The 13,776-nt window shown below is 42.1% G+C and overlaps 1 protein-coding gene across 1 annotated transcript; it reads right to left on the reverse strand.

Annotated features, from left to right (window-relative positions):
* Positions 1-544: 544 nt before the first annotated feature.
* Positions 545-5,622, reverse strand: LOC126354550 (cuticle protein 16.5-like). Its single transcript, XM_050004291.1, has 2 exons — positions 5,574-5,622; positions 545-892 (listed from the first exon to the last, which is right to left on the reverse strand). The coding sequence occupies exons 1-2, from the start codon at positions 5,583-5,585 to the stop codon at positions 641-643; spliced, it is 264 nt and encodes an 87-aa protein (XP_049860248.1). The 5' UTR covers positions 5,586-5,622; the 3' UTR covers positions 545-640.
* Positions 5,623-13,776: the final 8,154 nt, after the last annotated feature.

The following is a 13,776-nucleotide window of genomic DNA, read 5'->3' on the forward strand; positions in this document are numbered from 1 at the left end:
TGAGATTCTCTATACCAGCTGTCACTCTCCAGTTCGCAATTATAGTGAGGAGGAATCAGCTATCTAATTTCTTATTGTAAAATTTGTGGATTGAGTTCCTCTTCATCTGCCTTGTGATGCCCATGATTTCTGTGCATTGCTGTCACATCAGTACTTACAATGATCAACGCAGATTTTATATTACATTAATCTACAGTTAAGCCACTGTAGGTCGGTTACTCGATTTACTTGTTTCGCTCATCAGATTTAAGGATCCTCAGACATACTTGGCCTTGGCGACAACTCATTAGAGGTTCAAAGTAGCTTCACTCAAAGCAAAGTGATGCCTATTAAATTATTTGTAGCTACAAAACTTTAAATCAAGAGTCTCTGTAGATTAAGCACAACCTCTGCGTGCATTTTCTGTACAGAGATTATGATTGCGAGTAGTGTCATTTACTTTGTAGGAGGAAGTATTTTTAAGGTATTATGCGGTACGTAGTGAAATAAATGCCTATAAACTAAGGTGGGTTTTAGATATGACAATAAATAAGCAACACAATAGTTTATCAAGAAAAGTCACTTTATTTACGCCACTGCTGCGCGCACGTCAGCAGGTAGGCGGGTAAATAAGTAGGCATCTTGACAGCGAACGCATTCCTTAGAAGTAGTGCGTCTTGACGACGGCGGGAGCTGCGGCGTAGGCTACGGGGGCGTGGTAGGCGGGGGCGGCGTAGGCCACAGCAGGGGCGGCGTAGGCCACAGCGGGGGCGGCGACGGCGGCCTTGACGACAGCGGGGGCGGCGTAGGCCACGGGGGCGGCGGCCACCGCGGGGGCGGTGTAGGCGACAGCAGGTGCACCCAGGAAGCCGGGGGCGGCGGCGGCGACGGCCAGCACGGCGGCGAGGACGATCTGCAGTGCCAAAGAGTACGTGTCTAAGAGCAACTCTTCATCGTCATTTATCAGCATTTAAGTGTAACAGAATAACGCCATTGTGAGAAGCCAGTGATCTTGTTGTATTATGCAGTGAGCAAACAGGTTATTTCCTGAAACTGTGTGGCTGATTAATACTGTGCATCAGACTGTGAACTGAACATGGCGTTTGCATTTCACAGGTAAGTTATGTCCAAGTATGACTGACGATCCTCCCTTACAGTCTCACTGGTGCCACTATCTCTTCTCCTACTTTCCACACTTCAAAGAAGCTCTCCAGCATGTCTCGTGACCACTTCCTCTTAGAGGAAAGGACGTAGCTGACAAGGTGGCTTAGCTACAGCCGGGGGATTGTTTCCAGGATGACTTTTCACTCCGCAGCACACCGTTTTCATCTGCTAGCACCATTCATATAAGAGCACACTCCAGAACAGAGAAGAGAAAAATTTCGTGTTAGGGAGTAGCTCATGGTTTACATAACTCTTACAACTATTTAACAACTTTTCTCTATTGGGTCTGCAGTAATCATCAGCTCAAAATTTGACTTTCTGTTAGTAGGTACAAGGTTAATTGCATTTTTTTATTTCTATTGATTAAATTGATTCACAATGAGCTCGTTTCAGCGGAAATACCGTTTTCAAGTGTTCCTATTAAGATTCTATCTTATTGTATACTAACATTTATGTATTTCATGTTTAATATTACATTGTACTTACATAGAAAATACACAGATGTAAGTATACTATATTATGATATCTCAACAGGAACAGTTGAAAATAGCAATTCCTCAGAAACGAGATTGTTGTGAATTAATATAACCAACATGACTCAAATAAAACCATTTGCAACTAACTTTGTACCAGTTGGACGAAAAATGTCATATGACCAGTTCAGACTTAATAGTTCAGATTTAACACCTCAGATTTAACACTAGAATATACTACTGTTGCTGCAACCGGTATCAGCGAGTGTCTCAGGAGTTGTAACAACACACAGTAGATGAAGCCGTTGTTAGCGGCAGAACTGTATTCTAGTGGTACATCTGGTACTGGCCTGTTGCTACAACAGTTACATAATGCTTGATCTAGAATAGATTAAATGCGATGTGTCGGAACGAATTAACCGTTTCCAGGACTAAGCATACAATACTACTAATTTTTATCCTCATGAGGAGTTATCACAACGGAAATGTTACGTCCTTCTTTGTCACATTGGCGCTTGCCTATACTCGTCTGAACATCTTGACAGTACACAACACTTTAACGTCGAGTGCGACCCTCACTGTGAAAACAATGTTGTCGATGTCATATGCTGGAGTGGTCCAAGGTATGCTATGTGGGTGCTCCACAGATGACATTGGAATCACAGATACTATTAGTCCCTTATTAATGTAGTCACATTAAGTATGGAAAGTGATCATAAAAGATTAATTACATGACAATAGTATCCACAATATTCTTTGTGGTCAGTGATTGTATAAACATTTCAACCTTTTTGACCAGTGCTGCAGTGATAGCATCATATGTAACGAGATGGCGCGGTCAGGTATCCACAGTAATTTCACTCAAAGTGACGGTGAATGCAGAAACCCACTTACATCAAGGCTGGATCCGACATTTTAGATACTCGCGAGACTTTCGGTAACTAGAATGATCCTGAGTTTCAAGGTATAGTTGGTGAGCTACGCTACATACACCCATAGACCAGTCGCTTCATGGGGTGGTAGGCCAATACAAGGAACACCTAATGCACTCATAGACCTTAAGGAATGAAACTGTCGAATGAGAAAATCAGTATTAAAGACGTAAATGTTTTTGACATTCCAACAATTCCAAATGTTCCTGACTTTCTATGCCCTTAAACATTGAAGCCTATTTATAAAAAAATTGGTATGTGAAAAAATGTTAGCTAATTACTGTGAACAGTATTCTCAGGTCATTATTCTGATAAGTGGTCTGATCGCACATGAAACATTTCATAGTTTCAGTGGTATGATTCAGTGCTTAGGAAAGCCACAACAATCTTAGATGAAATTAAAACAAAGACGTCAAGATAAAGAGTGCTAAAGGTATCCGGCATTAAATGCTCAGGGCCGAACTAATAGGTGAAAAGATTACATTGATGGCATCTACGAGAGGAAAGAACTGTCTGATACGTACCGGGAGAAAAAATAGAAGTCGAAACGGAAGACACGTGCGGTCCAGTATTAAAACTAGAGTTCAACAGACTTTTGGAGGATTTACGATCGAGCTCGAAGACATAGATAACATTCCTTCAGAATTAGTGAAAATTCTAGGGTACGGGCAACCAAACGTCTATTTTAGTTGGTATGTGCAATCTTGAGACGTACCATCAGACTTTCAGACAGATATACACTCAACCACGAATACAGCAATGCAGATGTGATAACTAATCAGCGTAGACTATGGATTGAGAGTAAGTCAAAGAAAGACGACGATAAAGAGGAGTAGCAGAAATGAGTTAAACGATGAATGTAACATAAAAAACACTGGTGACCACGATGCAGACGACGTGAAGGAATTCTATATTGAAACAAAATAACTAGCACTGAAAAAGAGAGCTTTCCTGGCAAAAATATGTCTTCTAGAATCAAACTTCGGTCTTCATTTGCGGAAGAAATTTCTGCGAACGTACGTTTGTAGCACAGCATTGTATAGATGTGAATCATGAAGTGAGAAAAAGTGGAAAAAAGAAGAATCCTAGCTTTTGAAATGTGGTGTTATAGAAGGGTGTTGAACATTATATCGACTGATAAGATAGATGGAGGTTCAGCTGAGAATGAGGGAAGAGAGAAAGATGTGCAAAAGACTGACAAGAAGAAAGGCAAGATGATAGGACATGCAAGGGGGTACCTAAGAGAAACCGAACTAAATTTTGGTGGGCAGAGTTTTTATAATATCGCGTTGTGCCACTAAGAGCACATAGAGCGAAGATTCCAGAGTCGGTATGTCGAGTGCCGTCGCTGAAGAAGGTCAGGACTAGTTTCAGCATAGTTCATAGTGACAACTGTATTGTATGATTGTCGGTTTTGGAATATCTTATTTACGTAAGAAGAGTGCGGAAGCAAAATTCTGCTTTTCGCTCGGGAAAAAGAGAACAGAAACTCTTGAAATGTTACAAACGCCGTACAAGGATGATGCTGTGTGAAAACTTAAGTGCTTCAGTGGTTCTCTTGCGTTTCAAAAATTGTGAAATGTCAGTTGATGACAAACTTGTTGTCCTCCCAATGCCCGAACACATGAAAATGTTGAAAACATTCATGCAGTCATCAACGAAGATTGACGACGGACCATTGAAGAAATTATGGAGCTGCCGGGAATTCAGTGGAGCGAACTGCGACAGAAGAGTTTGGAATGAAAACGGTGTTTGACAAATTCGTGCCACGACTACTGACTGCTGAATAAAAACAAGGTCGCATGGAAGCATGCTGAGTTTAGGAAGAAGAGTACCGAAATGAGCCAAACGTCTTTCCAAAAATTATAACAAGTGATGAAACTTGGTCCTATGCTTATGATCCTGAATCATAGCAAAACCAAGCCTTCAAATTCGCCTCGTCGCAAGAAAGCTCGCCAGGTGAAATCAAACATTAAAACAATGCTGATTTGTTTTCTCAGTGTCTGAGGAGTTGTCATTCGTAGTTTATTCCGCAGGATCAGACATTTAACCATGATCTCTACTTGGAAGTTTTGAAAAGACTGCGCAACAGTGTCCAACGGAAGTGGCTTGATTTTTGGCAGTGAGGTGGATGATCTTTTCATCATGTCAATGCCCCTACTCACACAGCCCCCTCTGTACGACAGTACATGACCAATAATGGTATGTTCCCTGCTCCTTACGCCCCTTCCCCTACCCCCCCCCCCCCCCCACCATATTCACCAGACAGTGCCCCGTAAGACGTTATTCGCTTCCCAGGATGAAAAGAGACTGGAAAGAAAAGCTTTTTTATGATGTTGCTGCAGCGAAGAGAAAACGACTGAGGCGCTGTCAGGCATCACAAAAGATGGATTTAAACTACGTTTTGAAAATTGGACTATAAGATTAGACACAACTTGACTAGAAGAAGGGATCGGTTGGTAGGACATGTTTTGAGGCATCAAGGGATCGCAAATTTAGCATTGGAGGGCAGCGTGGAGGGTAAAAATCGTAGAGGGAGACCGAGAGATGAGTACACTAAGCAGATTCAGAAGGATGTAGGTTGCAGTAGGTACTGGGAGATGAAGCAGCTTGCACAGGATAGAGTAGCATGGAGAGCTGCATCAAACCAGTCTCAGGACTGAAGACAACAACAACAAGATTAGACAGATGTATAAGTGCAAGTGGAGAGTACGTTGAAGGGGATTGAAGGTTTGTGCTTATAATGTGAATAAGTAAGTTAAAAAAATAAGTTCGGTTTCTTTTAGGTACCCCTTTGTTCCTTAAGACATCAAGGAGTAATATCTATTACTTAAAGAAGCTGTAGAGGATAAAAATTTCTGGGAAAGAGTTAGAATATAACTAGCAAAGAGTTGAGGGACTTTGATGGTAGTGTTACTCTTAGACGAAGAGACTTGGATAGGAGAGGAATTCGTGGCTGGCCATGTCATCCAGTCAGAGGACTGATGAAAAAACGTGCATAGTAGCAGTCTCTGGCGGCACTCACCAGCTTGTACATGTTGTGGGGTGTGTTGGTGTCAGCGACTGGCGAATACTGTGCCGGGACCAGTCTCTCGCCGCCTTTTATACTCGCCCACGCCCCCGCCACGGACCTGCCTCATTGCCAACAGCCGAGCACTCTGCGTAACACCTTGCCGGATACGCCCATCAGGTGGGCCACACACGGTCGAACCCGGGCAACCACGTCACTGCTCCTTAGCATACATGTGTGTATTTTTTGGTAGTGACACAGCTTAGGATCACTTGCACGCTGTTCCATAACAGGCGGCAAACAAAGCATAATACGATGCCTTCAACGGTTTATATTTGTTCGTACATCAATTGTACTGAGTCTGTTATTTAATAGTAATATGTTGTTCTATACGTTTCTCTATGTGAGCGGAGTCGTCCATTCAGAGTTTATTCTGCAGACTCGGACAGTTAAGTAGGGTTTCTACTTGGAGGTTTTGATAAGACTGAGAGAGTTGATAGTAATATGTTGTTTTTATCCGTGCTTCTCAAATTCACATTAAAACCTTAGTTGATTAATTTCTCACGATTTGCTCCTAGCGTTGTAAATTACGGAAACAGTTATCTAAACTTTTTTTCGCAGGTTCGAAAGTGAAGTTAAAGGGGAACTTTGATGAAAAACACACACTGTTTCAAAACTGCACCAAATCCGCAGTTTTGGAGATATGGCAATGAAATTTTGTACCGCACTTTACATGAAATTAACACATTTACATATAAACCCCTTTGATTATACGCATTCAACTTTTTTAAAATGAAATTTAAAGTTTCATTTTCAAAAAATAATGTATGTTCCTTTTTCTCAGAAAGTATTCAAGAGATTTCTACAAAAATTTCTCTTTTTCACCTCTTTGTATGTTGTAGCCTTCTCTCATGAGGTTTTTGGAATAGGCAAAATAGGAGAATTCTGATAATTTTTAATTATAATTCCACAAGTACAACTTTAAATTCTTGCAAAATTCCAAGCACTTTGCCCCATATCTCAGCTTTCAATCAGAATTCCAAAATTTGCTTTTGAGACAATGTTTATTATGTTTGCAGAAATATGTGTACAAAAGTTCATAATTCTAGCGTTCATAGAATCTGAGAAAAAAAATGAACTTTAAAAAAGAAACATTTTTCCTTATGTCACTTCTTCAGAAGACACCACATTTGTACTCTGGGTCGTATTTCCTTTCAAGGCTTCTCTTCTGGTTTCTTATTGTCTGTCTTCTTTCCTTTACCAGGTCTTCAACTGACTTTTCAGCTGCAGAGACGCGCTGTTAATCTCTCTTTCTCAGGATGCCTTGAGTAAAATTTCCTTTCTTGAAGCCCATTCTTTCTAATACCTTCATCCTCCGGACGTTCCCATCATTATATACAATAACTGCATCATAAGTTGCAATTCTGACAACTGTAGCAGATGCAAATTTGTCGTTAGGGCATCGTTTCCATATGAGTGAATTTAGAGACTGATTTGAATTTTGAGTTTTGCCATCAACACACTTTCTGAGAAGTGCAGGATCGGCTAAAGATGATCTATAAAACCAAAGAGTATGTATCACGGCCTTCTAGATATATTCCGCACACATTTGGTTGAAAGTTATACAAAGAATCGTTGTTCACTGAGCTGGTATTGAAGTGCTGCTTCAAAATGTGGGCGTGGCAGCGACGCCGCGTCACACTTTTAATTAATTTTCAGGCCCTTCGGATGCGATTTAAGCATTGAAACTTTGGGAACTTATTGTCCTTGAGGTGTACTAACAAATAAAAAATAAATCCAAAATTGACACTTTTTGTCAATTTCAAAGGCTGGAATATCTGAGAAACTATATACACGGTGATACTGTGATGGTGTTACGAACTTTCAGGGATAATTCAGAAGGGTGCATGTATCAATTTGAGCTAAGGGACATACGTCGGTAAACGACGGAGTCGACTGTTATAAGCGAAAATCTGGAATCTGTGTACCCGTACTATTGTTGCTAAGACTGTAGGGTGGACAACTTTCAGAGATGTTAGCATGGTCTCTGAAAAGTATACCTTAGAGCTTTGGGAACTTGTTTGTAGTAGATCTGTGTTTCACAGTAAGGAATATGAACAGAGCCGGCCAGTGTGGCCGAGTGGTTCTAGGCCGATACGGCCGAACGGCCTATACGGTCGCAGGTTCGAATCCTGCCTCGGGAATGGATGTGTGTGATGTCCTTAGGTTAGTTAGGTTTAAGTAGTTCTCAGTTCTATGGGACTGATGACCTCAGATGTTAAGTCCCATAGTGCTCTGAGCCATTTGAAGCATTTTGAATATGAACAGGTGGTCACACCTCTTAAGGGAGGCCTCTTAGAGCCCTTATTTATTTGACGTTTTTTCTTGTTTTGGCCTATACTATCTACATCGGGAATATGGAAACCAAAGACCTTGCAGTGAAAGAGATGCGTTTCGCAATACAGAAGTTGAGCAAGTCCTCGTAGATCTTAAGTTATCCACTTTAGACCCCAAGTTTACTACACTTTTTTTTCTGGTTTTGTTGTGTACAACCACCTCTGAAAGTATCCTCCCTTTCCTCAGATTGATACATTCGCCCTTGTCCAACATCTCTGGAAGTTTGTAACATCGCCATGGTATAACTTGAATAAAGCGTAACTTACTATGTAACCGGTAAAGTGTGCAAGTAATAGGAAAAGCATCCTGCCGACTGTAATTCTGAAAATGTTTACACAGACTGAAATTATACATCGCGTTGACTAACGTTTCCGCTGGAGGCAGAAGAAGGCTGTTTCTTCGTACTCTAAGCGCAGAACGCTGAATCCACAAAATGCGACCTATCTTTAAACTTCAATTTGTCACTGACTCGGGGATCCATGTAATCATTGGAGCTTCAGTTCAATTTGTAATTATTTCGGCACAAACACTAAACATTGATACAAGAAAGAATAAAATTTTCCGTATGTGCTACACGTGACATACAAGGGTACCAAATAAGAATGAATTGAACAAAGAAAAACTTAATATCGCTAGGAGCTCCTGGAAACATTTAGTAAACCAGTGTGGAATGTACTTAAGATGCCTGCTATCCGGATGCATTAATGAGAAACTAAATCACTAACATATGCATCGTGGGATGACTGTCTGACTGAATAACGAACTTTAGGTTTGACACATATGCTTTTTTCTATGTCACCTGAGTGGTTTGATGCTACCCACCACGAACTCTTGTCCTGAGTTAACCTGTTCATTTTAGAGTAGCATTTGCACCCTACGTCCTCAATTTTTTGCTGGATGTATTCGCATCCGTCTCCTATGCTGTTTTAGCTACTACAGCTCACTCTAGTACCACGGACGCACTTCTCTCATGTCTAAACACATGTTTTTTCATGCTGGTCCTTCTTCATGTCTCTCTTCAATGATTCTGCGGAGAACTTCCTCATTCCTTACCTTATCAGTCCGCTTAATTTTCAACATTCGTCTGTATCACCGCCTCACAAATAATTTGATTCTCTTCTTCGAGCTTTCTTAATGTCCACTCAATGCTGTGCTCCAAACGTATATTCTCAGAAATTTCTGCCTAGCATTAATTCCTATAATTTATGCCAGTAGACTTGTCTTGGTCAGAAATGTCCTCCTTGCCTGTGATAGTACATTTTTTTTATGTTGTTCTTGCTTCTTCCGTCGACCGAGCGAGGTGGTGCAGTGGTAAGACACTGGAATCGCATTCGGGAGGACGATGGTTCAATCCCGCGTCCGGCCATTCTGATTTAGGTTTTCCATGATTTCCCTAAATCACTCCAGGCAAATGACGGGATGGTTCCTCTGAAAGGGCACGGCCGACTTCCCTCCCCATCCTTTCCTAATCCGATGAGACCGATGACCTCGCTGTCTGGTCTCCTTCCCCCAATAACCCAACCCTTCGTCCGTCATAGGTTATTTTTCTTCATCTAATTCGTGGTCACCAATTTTGATGTAATTTTCTCTTATTCTCATTTCTGCTACTTCTCATCATTACTTTCGTCTTTATTTGGCTTACTCTAGGGCCATATTCTGTACTCATTACACTGTTCATTCCATTCGACATTTCCTGTAATTCTTCTTCGCTTTCACTGTGGATAGCAAGGTCATCACCGAAACTTATCATTGATACCCCTTCATCCTGAATTTTACTTCAACTCTTGAACTTTTTTTTTTCTTTTCCGTCGTTATTTCTTCGCTGTACAGATTGCACAGTAGGTACTAAAGACTGTATCCCTGCCTCACACCTGTTCTTATGCGAGCACTTTGTTGTAACTCTGCCAATCTTAATGTTCCTTCTTGCCTACTGTCCTTCCTACTTCTTGTTATTGAAGGTCTGATAGTTTGTACGTCATCACTCTCACTGATTCTACTCAGGAGCTTGAATAGCCGTTTGGGTGCCACAAGATACTCGGCTCTGAGCACTATGGGATTTACCATATAACTTAGAACTACTTAAACCTAACTAACCTAAGGACATTACACAACACCCAGTCATCAAGAGGCAGAGAAAATCTCTGACCCCGCAAGGAATCGAAAGCTGGAACCCGGGTGTGGGAAGCGCCACAAGTCATAGCACATGAAAGACCTGAAAATGCTGCACGCAGGTATTGTTCCAAGCACCCAAAATGCTAGCCGCACTTTTGTCAATCTTAGCATGAGGATGACTATCAGAAAGCAACATTACATAGAGAATCAGTCGTCCACAGCAAAAACGAGAAAGCAAAAGTCCGAGCCCGTCTCAGACGACCTCCGAGGTACCCAGAACCAGACTAGAAACAAGTTTCTGTGGAGGGCAACCACAGCTCAAAGAAACTGTAAAAATAGAAAACAGTCAACACTCAATAACAGCTCAACTTATCACAAAAATTATAACAATTTAAAAAAAGTCGAGAATGATGAGGGGATTCTAAAAACCCGTATAGCAGTTTGAAAGTGCTATATTCGCAACTGCCAGTTTCACATCAGTATAGATGCATCTTCAGTTTTATCTGCTAAGAATACGAATGACTTTGTGAAATTTTATGGAATGGTAGAAATACAGAACCATAGATAGTGATGGCATTCAACGAAAAACAATGACAAGTACTAATTACGGTTATCTTTTCATGAAGTAGATGGACAATTACGGAGTCACAAAACTCCAGATGTTATCCACATTACGAGACCAACCATAATGGTGGGCAGTCTTGATAAAATTGAGTACACCTGTGACGAAGCAAGCTGGGATATTTTTACTTCCTCTCTTGATTTACCATCTTCCTCCTTAAAATTTATTTTTTCCTTGACTAATTACCATTAACTTACGTGAGTATAGTGTGCATTTTCATGAAAGAGGAAGGTTGGCCCATAGTTTTAAAAAATATAACACCAGATCTAATTTTGTGTTTAGTTTTAAGTGAGTAATTGATTTTCTAATTTATTTTGAGTATGCCTAGTTAGTATCTTTTGTTATAGAGTGAAATTAGTAATTGTTTCGTAACTTAAATTCTATTGTTGACTTATGAGCAAATATAAATTCTATAATAATTATAAACATTTGGAGGAACAAATAAAGGTATTCTGAAAGGATCTATTTATCTCTATTCGAAAACATGTTAGCAAAGCCAGCCCTTAATTAATTCCATAGTAATTAACAGTTTGGTCAAGTGTATTGTTTGCATGACTATATAAGTTAATTTCATTATTTAAACAAAGAATTCGGCTTAAGCCTTGTAGTAGAAGAAACTGTTAAAAGTAACCAATGTTTTTATGTATTCAGTTAATTTAATGAGTTAAGTTTTAATTCTAATTTCTGTAAATTTAACTACAAACGATATTTAGTTTCAGCACCTATTATTGTAAGGATACGTAAGGGCCCGATTTTTGGTCCCGAGACAGTCAGTCCATGGCCGAGTTTCAGACAAGAATCCTGTGTTGGTTAGAACTACAACACTGCATCATCTTAACTGTGAAATAAGTACAACACAATTAAGCAGTGTGTTTAAGCAATGACAATGTCTATTCCATATGTACCTCATTATTCTTCAAGAACTGAGAACTGTGTGGTTAGCATTTTACTGCTCATAGATCTTCAACAGAAAACTATTGTAGCAGTATATGGATGTTCGCCTGCAAACTACACTCCTGGAAATTGAAATAATAACACCGTGAATTCATTGTCCCAGGAAGGGGAAACTTTATTGGCACATTCCTGGGGTCAGATACATCACATGCTCACACTGACAGAACCACAGGCACATAGACACAGGCAACAGAGCATGCACAATGTCGGCACTAGTACAGTGTATATCCACCTTTCGCAGCAATGCAGGCTGCTATTCTCCCATGGAGACGATCGTAGAGATGCTGGATCTAGTCCTGTGGAACGGCTTGCCATGCCATTTCCACCTGGCGCCTCAGTTGGACCAGCGTTCGTGCTGGACGTGCAGACCGCGTGAGACGACGCTTCATCCAGTCCCAAACATGCTCAATGGGGGACAGATCCGGAGATCTTGCTGGCCAGGGTAGTTGACTCACGCCTTCTAGAGCACGTTGGGTGGCACGGGATACATGCGGACGTGCATTGTCCTGTTGGAACAGCAAGTTCCCTTGCCGGTCTAGGAATGGTAGAACGATGGGTTCGATGACGGTTTGGATGTACCGCGCACTATTCAGTGTCCCCTCGACGATCACCAGAGGTGTACGGCCAGTGTAGGAGATCGCTCCCCACACCATGATGCCGGGTGTTGGCCCTGTGTGCCTCGGTCGTATGCAGTCCTGATTGTGGCGCTCACCTGCATGGCGCCAAACACGCATACGACCATCATTGGCACCAAGGCAGAAGCGACTCTCATCGCTGAAGACGACACGTCTCCATTCGTCCCTCCATTCACGCCTGTCGCGACACCACTGGAGGCGGGCTGCACGATGTTGGGGCGTGAGCGGAAGACGGCCTAACGGTGTGCGGGACCGTAGCCCAGCTTCATGGAGACGGTTGCGAATGGTCCTCGCCGATACCCCAGGAGCAACAGTGTCCCTAATTTGCTGGGAAGTGGCGGTGCGGTCCCCTACGGCACTGCGTAGGATCCTACAGTCTTGGCGTGCATCCGTGCGTCGCTGCGGTCCGGTCCCAGGTCGACGGGCAAGTGCACCTTCCGCCGACCACTGGCGACAACATCGATGTACTGTGGAGACCTCACGCCCCACGTGTTGAGCAATTCGGCGGTACTTCCACCCGGCCTCCCGCATGCCCACTGTACGCCCTCGCTCAAAGTCCGTCAACTGCACATACGGTTCACGTCCACGCTGTCGCGGCATGCTACCAGTGTTAAAGACTGCGATGGAGCTCCGTATGCCACGGCAAACTGGCTGACACTGACGGCGGCGGTGCACAAATGCTGCGCAGCTAGCGCCATTCGACGGCCAACACCGCGGTTCCTGGTGTGTCCGCTGTGCCGTGCGTGTGATCATTGCTTGTACAGTCCGGAGCAAGTATGGTGGGTCTGACACACTGGTATCAATGTGTTCTTTTTTCCATTTCCAGGAGTGTTTTAATGAGGCTTATCGAAAATTAAAGAATAGTGCACTGGTCACATAACTGTATAATGTTGTGGGGCGGGGGTTCTGAACAGTAAAAGTAAACAACTTTGAAACGCATATTTGCACCTGTCAGCTACATTATTTCCAGTAGTCAGAGTAGAAATTAGGAAACCAATTTTTCAGCCCATGTAGCAACGCGGTACGTCGACATCGAGGTCAATCAATGAAGAAATAAAGCATGACTGCTGCGTGAGCCAGGCCTAGAAAAATGCGGGGAAAAACAAGTAATGAATGGGACACTAAAGTGAACAGCACTAAAATGACTGAAAATGAACTAACGTCAAAGGAAAGTACGCGACCTCAGCAGTTTGGTCCTATAAGACCTTCCACAAATTTCCGATTTTCAACAACCGCACTGTGCGTGTTTTAATTTATTATAGACTTGAAATTTTGTATCTGACTGACGCAACGTGTAATCCAATTGTCTGTACTTCCATTCGAAGAAAACGTTTTCATAAACGTTGAAACCATGGTAAAAGCGTTTTAATAGATCTTACAATTTGCGCATGATTGGTTGCCTACTTTTTCTACACTTAATAGTGAAAAGGCACCTGGCCCGGATGGGGCACATTTGAGAATGCACAGACGCTATGGGAAAGAGCTTGCTCCGCTTCTA

Source organism: Schistocerca gregaria, chromosome 3 (genome assembly GCF_023897955.1).
Source record: "Schistocerca gregaria isolate iqSchGreg1 chromosome 3, iqSchGreg1.2, whole genome shotgun sequence".
Lineage (NCBI taxonomy): Eukaryota > Metazoa > Arthropoda > Insecta > Orthoptera > Acrididae > Schistocerca > Schistocerca gregaria.